Here is a 15,202-nt window from a genome sequence, read left to right on the forward strand (position 1 = left end):
CTATGGCAGTTAACTTTACGTTTAACGTTTTTTTGGCCGAACTTCTACTTCCTGTGACTTTACTTTCTCGTCTGCTGTTCTCGCATGTCTCACACTATCTATATATTTATCATTTAATCGTTTGCTCGTATTCTATAAATCTCTATATCCTCGACATCAATAAATTTCTCGCGACGTTCGATAACCTCAACATCAATGAATTATTAACAGAACGTACGATTCTTATCGAGTTAATAATATAATATAATTAATAATATCTACACTAAACAGTCTTTCATATCATGACAGTAGGTTTATTAATGCTAGAAATAAACGGCCTTATAACACCAAAATGTTGTTTTTATTTAATTAGACACACAACTTTTTGCTTTACAGCTTTTTCGGGGAGGATTCACTAAAACACAAACCGAAACTGACAATACAAAGCTTCAAATTGTTTAAATAATATATTATATTCAAATCTATAATGTGCATTTGTACAGCGTTGTTTTGATATATTAAACAGTAAAGCTTATTGTTGAAAGAAAAGTATTCTTGAAATAATTAACTGTTACCTGTAATAAACAATAGTTCTATCAAGGTTATAGAGTGAAATAACAAAAAGATAGGTGAAAGAAATAAAATAATTAAAATCATGGGTGCCATCCTTTGTCCCTATCCATTTGTGGTCGTAGTTGCTCGATGAGAAGAGCTTCTTTGAATTTTCTGTCAGTGTACTTAGTGGCTTTGTATGGAGATTGGTGGTTTTAAGTCAGTTGTTATTTGTCCATGATTAGTTAAAGAATGATCTGCAACTGCGCTTCTTTCATGTTGTTGTTTATAAAGAGCGTCAATATATTCTCTTATCATTACAAACAAGTTGAGTGTCTTGTCTCCAATATTGTTTACCAGCTTACATGTAGTATCTGCCATCATACGTACGTAGGGGGAAGCCTACACACAAGGATAAGAGAACATACTGACGCTCTTTGTAAACAACAACATGAAAGAAGTGCAGTTGCAGATCATTTTTTAATTAATCATGGACAAATAGCAACTGACTTGAAACCAACATTCTCGGTACAAATCCTCACCAGTGACATGAATAGCTTCATTTCTTTTTTCTTTTTTCGAACTTCAATTTTGGCTATATGTATATATTTATATATAAATTGGTTTTGCAGATTTTAGCCATGAACATTTCTCAAGCAAAATTAATTGAAACGATTCAAGTAAGAGAACGAGCTGTATGTCAATGGTAATTTAGCCTCGTCGTATCTTGCTTTTGTAACATATTTCTGTATAGTTGAATCTTATTTTTCATGGTATAATTCCTTTTGCTAAGAAACATCAGCTGTATATAACAAGAAATAATGGTACATCCTAATTATGCCTCAGGTATTTTTACTTTTTCCAGTAAATTATATCAGACAATAATGAACTTAAATTGAAATCATATATACTAGTTTTTGTTCTTGTATCTTGGAGGTCATTTTGATCTACATATTTAAAACAGCATGTTACTTTTATACAAATTAGACAGTTATTATATAAGGAACTGGTTTGCAACTTTCAATATATTTACAAATCGAACAGTTTTACAAAAGGAGTAGTTGTTGCTAAATAATAAGAGTCGTTCAGTTGAAAAACTCAAAATTAAACAAAATTGTTATACACACGCAGAAATGAATAGCTTTCAGAAACCGAAAAGAAAAACACGATATGTATTAGAAAAGGTTGAAGCTGATGCACGTAATATATTAATGTTCTGTTTGAATCTTAACCAATGTTATAAAAGTCAAGGAAATAACTTAAAAGAATCTCTCATTGTAACATGATTTACTTTTTTAACGGCACTACAACACAACTAATTTCACCAAATAATTCAAAATGTGTGTTTATTATATGAAACTTGGTTGACAAGTCTCTATGTTTTTAGTAGCAATATAAAATTATATATATATATACATTATTGAGGAATTTTCATGTATTTTTATTCACAACAGTCTAAAGAAAAAACGTGAAAATACAAAATAAAACTTCAATGAACAAAAATGTCAGACATGCCTGGTTGAGATATTTTCATGGTTTGTAACAATTCAAGTCTTTTAAGCTAGTTTGGCCAGCATTATAACATAGCCATGCTAATACATTTCACAAGTACAAAAATAAATATGAAGTCCAATACATCACTCGAGTCAGCGCTTGTCACTAAATTATAACGGTTTCGAGAAACTCCACCCCTTATCAGTAACCACAGACAAGGGCAAATCGAAAGAACAATACTTCTTATATAACGTTTCACAATAGTTGTATAAGCAGAATGCCTTGTACTGGACGCTAAGTTACATGTAAAGTTTATTAAATTTATACTGATTTTGCTTGCCTGAGAATTGTTTTTGACAGATAGAACAATCTGAAAAACTAGTGACTAAAAGAAATACCCCCCCCCCCCGTTACTCACTTTTACAAAGTGACACTTCACATATGTACAATTTGCAGACTACAATCGTATTTACAAATGACTGGAGGGTTCAAGGTCACATACATGCTACTAACGCACGTGACAAAGTCACACTAACACCAAAGACTTGTCCCGCGGCAAGGCACAGACGTTGAATGGTTTGGCCGTCAGCGATATGAAGACTTTACCTTCGACGCTAGGTAGCTCTTCCCCTTCAGGAACTCCCAAATGAAACCGGTGCAGAAGTCCAGTTATAAAAAGAAACAATTCCATTTTTGTAAGAACATCTCCAAGGCACACTCTCCTACCTGCAAAAGAAATATAGATTTCGAATTTTCGAATTGAAACTTTGTTGTTTTAAACAAGAACGAATGATCTGTCTTGTAAGGTAACTGGCAGAAAAAATTAATCAAAATATTTCGTAAAATACTAGTTTTGGTTATTATGAATATACTTCTTGTAAATAAGAGGTGATGAAAGTGTTATTAGCTAGAAAAATCAGGTGAGTACAATTTGGGAAAGAGAGTAGACCTGGTATGGCTAGGTGCAGGTCACGAGTTCGAATCCCATCACCAAACATACTTGCCCTTTTCAGCAGTGGGGATGTTATAATGTGACGGTCAATTCCGCTTTTCGTTAGTAAAAAAGTAGCCCACAAGTTGGCAGTGGGTACTTTTGAATAGCCTATCACTTCTAAGTTGAGAACGGCTAGCGCAGATAACTCTCCTGTGGGTTTGCGTGAAACTCTTAAAAACAAACTAACAAACGGGGAGTATATCATACTTTCCCATGATCCTTGTGTATACGAAAAGAATCAGGTATATATATCGAAAGGTATTTAAAAATCCTTGTGTGATACGAAAAGAATCAGGTATATATATATCGAAAGGTATTTAAAAATCCTTGTGTGATACGAAAAGATACCTGATTATATATCGAAAGGTATTTAAAAATCCTTGAGTTATACGAACAGAATCAGGTGTATAACGAAAGGTATTTAAAAAATCTGGAATTTTGACAAGGCTGTTGATTCGTTTATGTGCCGGAATTACATGGAGTTGAACCAATGCAATTGCATAGGGGCCTCTATCCCCAAAGAAAGGGGCCTGAATTCTGAATTACCATTCTGATTAAAAAAATGTGTCTTCACCTCACCCCCCAAATAATGATACATTTTACTTGAACGCTGTAAGTATATTTTGTGTTAATAAGTTTCTGAAATCTGGAACATTCGTGGAACAATTTGAGAAGATTTGATTTCCAACTGATAATGTTTAAATATATCCGTACATTTACACACGAAGGTTAGTATATCTAAAATATAATATCCATTACGTAAATCAGTTTATCATTCTCCGTTTTGATTTGAATCATTTTGGTTTCTATATACTTATCGGTCAACAACACAAAAGTTATTTGCTGAATTTCTCATACATACATATCAATTAAACGCAATTTTGATATTCTGTTCTGAAGAAACCAGTTTATGTTCATACAATACCTGTATATTTATACTAAAACGCAATGATAGCTGACATAAAATTAAATAATTATGATACAGAATTGAGGTCCACAGTTTAACCAATTTCTCAGCGTTTGGGGAAGAAATATTGTTAATGGATACGAAAAATAGTTTTTTATTTTCAAATAGGATTTTATGTTGTAAGTCACTGCAATCTCCAAGATAAAAACTCTTTCAATAAAAATATTTATTAATTCTAAAAATGCCCATTTAATTTCGTCAATTTGTGTATTGCGTATCAACTATATGTGTCATGATTAGCTTTTGTTCGATATTAAAGTTATTGTTACTTCCGCTTAAACTGACCGTCATTGCTTGCACACACCACAAATATTCCAAACTATTATCAGAAACATACTTCATACTGATTAAATAAGAAAAGAAAACAACAAAGTTCCAGATGCTGTTATGATAAGCTAATTTTCCTTAATTAAATACTTGTTTTTCTAATCACGGTAAGAAGTATCGTGCGCCCGGCATGGCCAGGTGGTTAGGGCACTCGATTCGTAATCTGCGGTTCGCGGGTTCGAATCCCCGTCCCACCAAACATGCTCGCCCTTTCCGCCGTGGGGGCGTTATAATGTGACGGTCAATCCCACTATTCGTTGGTAAAAGAGTAGCGCAAGAGTTGGCGGTGGGTGGTGATGACTAGCTGCCTTCCCTCTAGTTTTACACTGCTAAATTAGGGACGGCTAGCGCAGATAGCCCTCGTGTAGCTTTGCGCGAAATTCAAAACAAACAAGAAGTATCGTTCTGTAAACTAAAGCGGAAGTTTTAATATCCTAGCTTATGTACTTACTCTATTATACGTCTCTGTATTAAAGCTACATTTTGGTTTACAACAGATGATTATAAAAATTTAAAGTTTAAATTGAAATGTACACTCTTGACACTTAATAGTTTTAACAATTATTAACCCAAACGGATTATTAGTACATAAGTGCAAAGTGGAGTTCCACTTCTTCACACCAAACAGCATTAACAATTTTTAACTTAAACGGATTATTAGTACATGAATGGTGCTATTACTGCAAAGTGGAGTTCCACTTCTTTACACCAAACAGCATTAACAATTGTTAACCTAAACGGATTATTAGTACATGAATGGTGCTATTACTGCAAAGTGGAGTTGCACTTCACACCAAACAGCATTAACAATTGTTAACTTAAACGGATTATTAGTACATGAGTGATGCTATTACTGCAAAGTGGAGTTCCACTTCACACCAAACAGCATTAACAATTGTTAACCTAAACGACTTATTAGTAGTCTTGTGGTACAAAGCTAATGGCTCATTTCCTCTGTTTTCTACTCTTAGCTGTAAAATACACATACTCATCTGTCTGTAGGTTTGTATGTTCTTGTACTTATTACATGTATATATTGTCTGTTACACGATCATGGTATGTATATATTTGGAAATTCAAAATTAAACTCACCGACGGAGAATGGCATGAAAAAGTTCGGTTTCGATATTTTCCCGTCCAATAGGAACCTTTCTGGTTTGAAAGCCTCAGGACTGGACCAAAGTTCAGGATCCATGTGTATGGCCCATAGATTAGGTAGCACATGAGTGTCTTTAGGAATGTGGTAACCTGCGAGCTCTGTGTCCCTGTAGAATAAATAAAGAAACACATCCTGGTCGATAAGTAACCTCAAGATTGTGGTTTTACTTCTGAACAGCAGTATATCTGAAGGAGTGTTCTTTGTATTATCACTTTGTTGTGATCTACGACCAATTAATAATCGATTTTTAAAATAGAAAATAAAAATAACGAATTTATTCATGTTCATATATACACCCATTCGTAAACTCTAGCATCCTAGTATGTATATATATAAATATAAAGCTTTAGCCAGACAATTACTGCAATATTTAAACTTACTCGAGTGTAGCATGTGCATTTCCCAACGCGATAACGTTCGCCCGTCTCAGCACCTCCAAAATTGTAGCTTCTGTGTACGGAAGGTCTCTTTGATCGGATAAGGTGGGAAGACGATGACGTCCTACGACAGCGTCCAGTTCTCCTTGTACACGTTTTTGAACTTCGGGGTTCCTAACGAGGAATAAAATCGCCCATTCAAGTGTTGACGTCACGGTTTCCAGCCCGGCACTAAAGATGTCTCCCATTACTTGTAATAGTTGCATTTCTGAAGTAATACATAAAACAAACTACTTGTCAAACATAGAAAAATAAAAACATTTGTAGGGAAACCAAGACACGTGATAGTTAGGAGAAAAAACAGAAGAAGCGTAAATATTTCTCAAACAAAAACATTGGTCATCCATATATAAACTGTTTTGGCAATAAAAATTAGTAATACAAGTTGATAAAATTTTGTTAAAGCAATAACGTGAAAAGCTGACAAAACTTAATTGTTAATAAAACTGGTGAAAGCAGTATTAATAAAAATCTATGTGATAAAAAGAAGTGCAAGGAAGGTTTCATATTATGTATTCAAAATGATAACTTCTTCCAAATATACACATGTGCTAGAGTTTATCTAGTATGATAATCTTGAATAACACATGTGCTAGAGTTTATCTAGTATGATAATCTTGAATAACACATGTGCTAAAGTTTATCTAGTATGATAACCTTGAATAACAATTTCCTTGGCTTTTTGAATGGTTTCATCAGAGTAGGTGACTGAAGTTTCTGAATTATTCAGAAATAAGCTAGAAATAACGTCTCAATACATACCAATTTATAGAAAGCTTTCAGTTTCTCTTTTTTTGTTTAATCATAACTTTTAAAATATGCTATTTATTGAACTTATTCAGTCGGAACTACAACATTATCGTTTAATGATAAAAACATTATCTATGTTCTTATTCGAATATCTTTATTTTAAATATATATAAACAAAAAAGAAGAAATATCACAGGACTATGCATGAAAGTGTTATCTTATTATTATTTCAAGTTGGAGCTTATATTAACCCTTATTGTACCTCTTTCAAATATTTCCAAACTTGGTATTAAAAGGAGATTCATGAAGATCACTTTAGTTACTTAGACCTGTAACTTAAAAAATGAATTAAAGTTTCAATGAAACTAACCTGAAAAAAACGACTCTTTGTTTTCATCTTGACTTTCTTGAAGCTGAACCAAGTAGGCGTCCACGAAGTCTCGCAGTTTACTGGGGTCTAAAGTACGCTTGTGTTCCTCTGCTACTTCTTGAAAATACGCCGCACTCTCTTGGCGATTCTCTTTAATTTTATGGTAAGCATAGTTTCCACCTGGTGCGTATCGTAACATTGGAATAAAATTTACGGGAACGGCTAAAGTAAGCAAACGAAATCCTTCTTCTATAAGCTCCAACAAACGAGTGAATCGAGGATCTTCTTTTGAATAGGTGACGCTCATAAGAAGAGAGCCTACAACGTTACTTACAGCACGGGCGATCGCCGGACGTAAACTACAAGGAGCTCCATCTAGATCGGAAATTCCTGACAAAAATTCCTTGACTTGTTCCTGGAAAAAAATAATAACAGGAAATACATTGTCAGCTCTTAAAACAAAGACAATGTTAAAGAAGATTTTTACTCGAGCCTAGTAACCAGTTTTTGGTCGTTTAAAGATAGGAATAAATTAAAGGTTTCATAACTGTTTTGTTTATATCATAACTGACACTGACGTCAGAGTGAAATAACTTATTTTTATATGTCGAAGCTACAAGTTATATAATTTTCTTTCAATTTGCAACCACATCCTTCAAGCTCCCTTTCGGTTACTAATGATTACTCAGTGAATAATTAACATACCTTCACTTTATTCTCAAGAGCAACTTTTCCTGGTCCTATATTTTTCGCGCCAAACTGTCGCATAACACAATGTACAAATGCTCGCTGTTCCCGCCATAGAGCACCAGAAGAGTTAATAATGCCTGTAAAATAAGGAAAAGAGAGAAATTAATATATTCCTTTAAAACGCATAAATGGATGGAACGAATACACATTCTCCGAACAACACTGGTCTTAAATGAATCCGGATCATTTTTCTATTTTTGATAAGGAAAAAAAAAGTTTTAACTTTAACAGAACATGGTAAGTAGGTATTATTGGAGGTAGAGTAACAGTATTTAAAGATTTGTCTGCTTAACATGTAAATACTACAAAAAAGCAGCATTTACAGGGATCCTATCACATTTGGGACGAAGTAAAAATTACGTTAAATTATCATTAGTGTGGCAATCTTTCGTTTGTTAAGAACTTCAACTGCAGCCTCGCTTGATTATAAAGATATATTTTACTGTATTACATAAAAACGATAAAGGTGAAATACTGGCCATAAAGAACATTTACAGTTTAACAACTATTACTGTTTCAAGATAATTCAGTGATTTCAGTGTAGTAATTATTTATAAATTCTCAAATATCAACATTTTTGTAAATGAAGAGTTGTGGTTTAGATAAGTAGACAGCCAAGTAACTTAGTGTCTGTTTTTATTTCTTCTTTGTTGTTATTTTACCTCGGTACTCTGTGTTCGCGTACCCTAACACTATTTTTATTTTTTTTGCACGCTCTTTGAAAGTTTGCATATAATAACAGTTTTTATTCGATCGAATTATAACAAGAGATGTGTTTCATAATAAGGTATGTTTTTATAACACTGTTATTTTATAAATGTACGTTAACGAGTTTTCCATTTTATAAGCTTTATAAATTACTTTCCCCAGCAAATAAGTTTTAAAGATCCCAAATACTGTATTTTAATCTGTCCTTATTACCTAGAGTTAAAATGCTATTTATGAAAAACGAAAAGTAGTAACCCTCTATCTATTGTAAATATGCGATAGAATGCGTAAAGCTGATATAAATAGGTAATTTTCAGGCTATATCTCAGTATACTGTTAGCTGAAGTCAACTCAAGTAAAGTAACCACAGTTTAGAAGTTGTTAATAATAAAATAAGGATTTAGCAATATCCAAAGTCATCCAAGACACCTAATTAAACTAATAAAATAATATATTTTATAACTAACCCCTTTAGAATCATTCAAAACATTTTAATTAGAAATGAATAATGATCTAAGTTTATGTCCGTAGGTAAAATCAATCAATTAACATCAAGTGAAGCAGCGTGTGCTCAAGAATAATGAACTGAAACTGTCTAAGATTATTCGTAATAAAATATTCAACAATTATGTAAGTTATTTCAGGGAAATGAGAACAAGTATGTATTATAAAACTATGTTCAATCAAACCTGTAATCAGGTAATAATCCTTTGTTAATAAAAATACATAACGGATCAATATTAAGACATAATATTAAGATTAAATATCTAAAAAAATTATGTGACTTAGTAGAACAACAAAACTTCAAAACTGTATAGACTTTGATTCGATGCATTGTATCAATTATTTTTTCTTTTTGCTTTAAGCTTTACAGTGTTAAAAAAGGCACCAAAATTATTGATTACAGTTTATATATACTTAGAGAAACTGTTTAAGTTGATTAAATATTCTAATCTTTTGTATACAATAATTGGCTTGAGGTTATTAAACTCTGAGCCATATGACAAGCTCTTTTCGTTCTGTTTCAGTTCCGTGTTTCAAAAGTAGCTTGGTCGGTCAGCTTGGTAAACCCAGCCGTTCGTTTAGTTAAAGGTCAGTTAGAAAGTCAAGGACAACCACATGTTTCTTGTCTCTTGTTCAATTTTCCTTTCCAGGTGATCATTAGATAATTATGCCCCAGCTTTAACACTCATCCCTCTTCTGTATAACTAAAGTAAACATCCTTTAGTTAATCTATAGAAAGCAGTGAGCGCGTATTTAACGAAGCTTGTATTATACTAACCACGGAGTCATACAATGCACAGACACTGGGGGAAATAGTTCACCATAAAACAAATGTCTAGATAAAACTGAACAGAAATTATGTTCAACTAGAAGTCGGGGGCAAAGAAAATATTCTTTTGGTTAAAGATAAAATAAAAATTCATTTGCTTTCATCCAAGAACGGATACATTGCATGAACTCTGATATTATTCTATTAATGCCAACTCACAAATAGACTTGACAATATACAACGAGATATTCTGAAGTTGTGATGTAAAATATAAAATAGACTTGACAATATACAACGAGATATTCTGAAGTTGCGATGTAAAATATAAAATAGACTTGACAATATACAACGAGATATTCTGAAGTTGCGATGTAAAATATAAAATAGACTTGACAATGTACAACGAGATATTCTGAAGTTGCGATGTAAAATATAAAATAAGACTTGACAATGTACAACGAGATATTCTGAAGTTGTGATGTAAAATATAAAATAGACTTGACAATATACAACGAGATATTCTGAAGTTACGATGTAAAATATAAAATAGACTTGACAATATACAACGAGATATTCTGAAGTTGCGATGTAAAATATAAAATAGACTTGACAATATACAACGAGATATTTTGAAGTTGCGATGTAAAATATAAAATAGACTTGACAATATACAACGAGATATTTTGAAGTTACGATGTAAAATATAAAATAGACTTGACAATGTACAACGAGATATTCTGAAGTTGCGATGTAAAATATAAAATAGACTTGACAATATACAACGAGATATTTTGAAGATATGGTATAAATTATGAAGTAGACTTGAATTCTCAGAAATTATTTGTTTTGTAAGATCACTCTGTTTTTAAACATAATATTTGACACCGTTTTTCAAGAAATAGAAACGTTAGGTTCAGTTAATAAGGAAGGATTAAATTATTTGTATATTTGTTTCTTAAAGTATTACATTTAGTACAGAGTGAAACGAGCTATACTTGTCTTTTACACACAAAAACGGAAATTTTCCATTGTTCTATTTCAACTGATTTATTAAATGGCATAGTACACTTTTTATGACTCGTTACTTATTTCTAATCGTTAAAATTCCTTGAGATAATCGTATCAAAGTCAGCTTGCTGTGATAACAATACGAGGGCGAGTTGGAACTTTTAATGAACATTAGTAACAAAGCCAGAATACATATAAATACGAATTTCTCAAATTTTTCATACATTTCGGAAAGGCTGGGTTTGAATTGAAAACACTCATAATATAAAACTTGTTTACATTTTCATTTTTAGTAGTTGAACAATACACTCACCGTAGCCTTGCAGTAGTTTCGTAAGTTCCGTGTCCGGGCGACCGGAAAATACATGTTGACGGAAAGCTTGTCGGACTATGTGGGGATCATTGAGAACAACGACTCGTTTGCCGCCTAAAAATATTTGATAAATAGGTCCGTAATTTCGGGCCAGTGATGTTAGGGTCAAGTGGAAATCTCTACCTAGAAAAGGGAGAAATCCAAACAGTGGAAGTCCACGTGGTCCAGGAGGCAGCGGCAATCGGCTGCCACTGCGACAGAAGAACAAAAGTCTTGTGATAAGGAGAACCATAAGAAAAATAAGGACCAAAGTCAGCGTAGGCGGAAGATACCAACGGAGGGACCGCAAAAGGAGAAAACTATAGTGAATCAAAAGACTCATGCTAGAAGTTCTGAAGCGATAAAGTTGCCGTACTACAGTGTGATGAGGCAAAGGGAAGACTAAATATCGTGGGATTAGCAGCCGTTTATTGGTCTCGCACTCGATGGAATAGAAAGGCCTTACTCGCGCTGCTTTTATAGGGTTAGTCGAAGGTTAAGCCTTTAGCAATAGGCAATGCCCCGAGGTGTCCAAGAGACAGTAGTGTTTACCTGGGACCAGGCTTGTCCTCAAATCGGGCGGTGGGTGGGCTCTACCCCGAGGCAACCAAGTAGAAGTAAGCCAACTCAATCACTGGGCCATTCTCTATAGGTGACGATGAAATTCTCGTTGAAAGAAAAATAATTAGATTAATTAAAAACTCAAACATAGATAACAATTATCAATGTGATGGCAGTGTGACAAATAATGGAACAGATGACACCCTGTGAAAGTTCTGAGCTCCCTAACTTCCTTGTGTTATGGACAAATACTAATAGAAGAGACGGAAGACTACTTCCCACACCAGAGGTCATTCACCCCTAATAGGCGAACGAAACACCTTCCTAGGGAACGCCGTTTTGTAGATGGGGTTGTTTTGATGAATGATAAAAAGCAGCGACCAAAGCTACTATTATTTACTGTGTAGTTTATTTTCGTAAACATAACTTTTACAGAATAATAGGTGCTTTGTATTTCAAAGAAAAGCTACTATTATTGACTGTATTGTTTATACAGTTATAAGGATAACTTTCACAGAGAAGCAGGTGTTTCGTATTGCAAAGACGTAATTATGATTTCTAGTGCACTGATATTAATATGGAAAGTATACACAATTCAGACAAAAACTTTAACTGAAACAAATATGTACTGTTACACCATCTGTAAGTGTTCTAAAGTTTTTGCAGCGTTCTTGACAAGGCATAAGTAGATCAATATTCTGATAATAGTTATTTTGCATAAGATACAAGTATAAACTTTGACCTAAATGTTTAACGTTTTACTCTTTCAACAGCTAGTAAGTATAACAGCAACATCAGACTTTCACCTACTATCAATTCTAAACAACTCTTAAGTAGCTACTGAGGAGTATTCACTGCTTCCGATATGTTTTATTTCTTGTAAACAAACAATTGTATTCCTTTTCACTAGTTTACTTAATTACTTTCTTAATCGAGAGAGAATTATTCTAAAATTGGCTGGAATGTAATAGTAATGCACTTGGACTAACTTACTTTTTGCTCATTCTAATCGAGACTGAAATCACTTACGATTTAGTAAGACACATTCAGATATTGATTCGAGTGGATGATTTCAGATTGTGGTTTGTTTGTCGAATTTTGCTCATTCTAATCGAGACTGAAATCACTTACGAGTTAGTAAGATACATTCAGATATTGATTCGAGTGGATGATTTCAGATTGTGGTTTGTTTGTCGAATTTTGCTCATTCTAATCGAGACTGAAATCACTTACGAGTTAGTAAGATACATTCAGATATTGATTCAAGTGGATGATTTCAGATTGTAGTTTGTTTGTCGAATTTTGCGAAATGCTACTCGAGGGACATTTGCATTAGCCGTTGTTAATTTTTAAGTGATAGACTATAGGGAAGACAGCTAGTTAACACCACCCACCGGCAACTTTTGGACTACTCTTTAACAACGAATAATGGGACTAGCCGTCACATTATAACGTTCTCACTGCTGAAAGAACGAGCACCCTAACAATCAGACCATGACAAGTTCCAGATTATTGGATTTTTGCTGAAGACTTTTAGTTACTAAAGGCTAAGAAACTTATATGAACCACAAACACACGTAGAGGAAACATTTGTCACATTTTTAATTCTAGTAAACATTCATGCTTTTATTTTAGCAAAGCAAGTAAATTTTTCACGCTTATTATTAGACTTTTCATCGCTTCACAAATGGTTTTTAGCGCCAATGAAACCCTTAAATAGTTATTCGTATAACCGGTTATTCCACACAAAAATGATTAACTCTTGTAGTTCACGACATTCACAAAATGTTAATCATCTTGATAAACTCTCTCACTATTTGATAATCACTGTCGTACACAGTAGTAAGAAAATGTTAACTATTGTTGGCAAACCTTTTCATCAATAGTATTGTTTGGAGTTTACATACTGATTCAGTATTATTTTAATACAAGTTACAGTAAAGAAGATTTGTTTTTAGAACAAGTACGATGTTTCGATCATTGGTGCGATCATTCTCATGTACTTCTAAAAACAAATTTTCCTTACTGTAAAAGTTGTAATAAAATAAAAACTTTTTTGTTGTTCGTCTTGCTTGTAATGTCTTATGTACATAGTATTAAAAAAATTGCACTTGTCATAAGACATTGATATTAGGTCTATTGTTGATAAACTCTTTCAATGTTTGAAAACCTTGGTTTTTTTAAATAATTTCGCACACAATATTAAGAAAATGTTAACTGTTGTTGTAAAAGTCTTCCATTATTTGATAATCCTGACATTGTAATAACATTGTATAGATTAGAAGGTTAGAAATAGACGCTTTTCTTTTTAGTTTATCTGTCATGTCTTTATAAAAATGATTTTAGTAAACTTTAACTTAAAAGTTCAATAACAACAACTTTACAGCAGATAAGTCCTGATTTTAATGGTTACAACGTTTCAACCCATAGTCGGTATTATGGGTCAAAACATTGTAATAATTAAAATCAAAACTTGCCTACTGTAAAAGTTGTTGTTATTACACTTGTAATTTAAAAAATCGGGCCAGTAAGTTTCTCACTAAATAACTCCTTTAATAACTATTAACTTATTTTCCGTAATTTTACCAAAACTTAACTACTGTAAAAGTTGTTATTACACTTGTAATTTAAAAATTCAGGCCAGTAAGTTTCTCACTAAATAACTCCTTTAATAACCATTAACTTATTTTCCGTAATTTTACCAAAACTTGTCTTAAGATTTTTTTCATAAATTTCTCGACAAACAGTATTAAACCTAAGAAAAGTTTTTACACAATTCTTACGATCTTGTTAGCGTTGGAAAATGTTATTTATTAAATAAATTTTTTGCTATTTTTTAAACAAAATTTCAATTAAAGTTCACAATAAATGACAAACTTTGTTTATCTCTTGAATACTATTTACTGAAGCCTCAGTACTTTCTGGAGAAGGTTTCGTAAGAGATCTTCCCTGAGTTTTTGATTTTAAATAAATATATATAAGTTGATTCCTCACAACATCCGATACAGTTACAGTAACATTGATTAGTTCATTAATTGTTGACTATATTGCCAGATAAATAGAAAAATATATCACGTCGTTTAGAGCTATACCATAACAACGACTGCTGCTCTGCTGTACTGTGAGCGGTCATTGACCCTAAACATATTAGCCCCAGAACACAAATGTGTGTCGCTCTCGTTACTCTACACTCTCTACTTACCTTTTACAACGAGGTTCACAATTCAGCCACGGGACCACTGCGCTCGCTGTACCGCTGAACTTCTCACTGTTTCCGTTGTCTTCCTGTATCTTTGCGAATTGTCGAACACGTGCATATTTACAGTAATGTTTGCTACAACTTTAGGCAGAACGAGCACCACTGCAATTGTTCTGTATTGAATTGACCTCAAAACAGTTGTCATCGCGCATATAAAATAAACATTACATAAAAACAAGTAAACTGGAGGCACAGAATGATACCGTATTTTTCGGTGTATAAGACGCACTTTTTTACGCCAAAATTTGATGTCAAAATCTGC

At 33.0% G+C, this 15,202-nt stretch overlaps 1 protein-coding gene across 1 annotated transcript; it reads right to left on the bottom strand.

Moving 5' to 3' along the window:
• Positions 1–1,987: 1,987 nt before the first annotated feature.
• On the bottom strand, positions 1,988–11,463 carry LOC106461544 (cytochrome P450 18a1-like). The gene is made up of 6 exons (XM_013921377.2): positions 11,082–11,463; positions 7,735–7,856; positions 7,030–7,444; positions 5,853–6,117; positions 5,406–5,578; positions 1,988–2,751 (listed from the first exon to the last, which is right to left on the bottom strand). The coding sequence occupies exons 1-6, from the start codon at positions 11,461–11,463 to the stop codon at positions 2,552–2,554; spliced, it is 1,557 nt and encodes a 518-aa protein (XP_013776831.2). The 3' UTR covers positions 1,988–2,551.
• Positions 11,464–15,202: the final 3,739 nt, after the last annotated feature.

The sequence above is a fragment of the Limulus polyphemus genome, unplaced genomic scaffold, assembly GCF_000517525.1.
Source record: "Limulus polyphemus unplaced genomic scaffold, Limulus_polyphemus-2.1.2 Scaffold983, whole genome shotgun sequence".
Taxonomy (NCBI): Eukaryota; Metazoa; Arthropoda; class Merostomata; order Xiphosura; family Limulidae; genus Limulus; species Limulus polyphemus.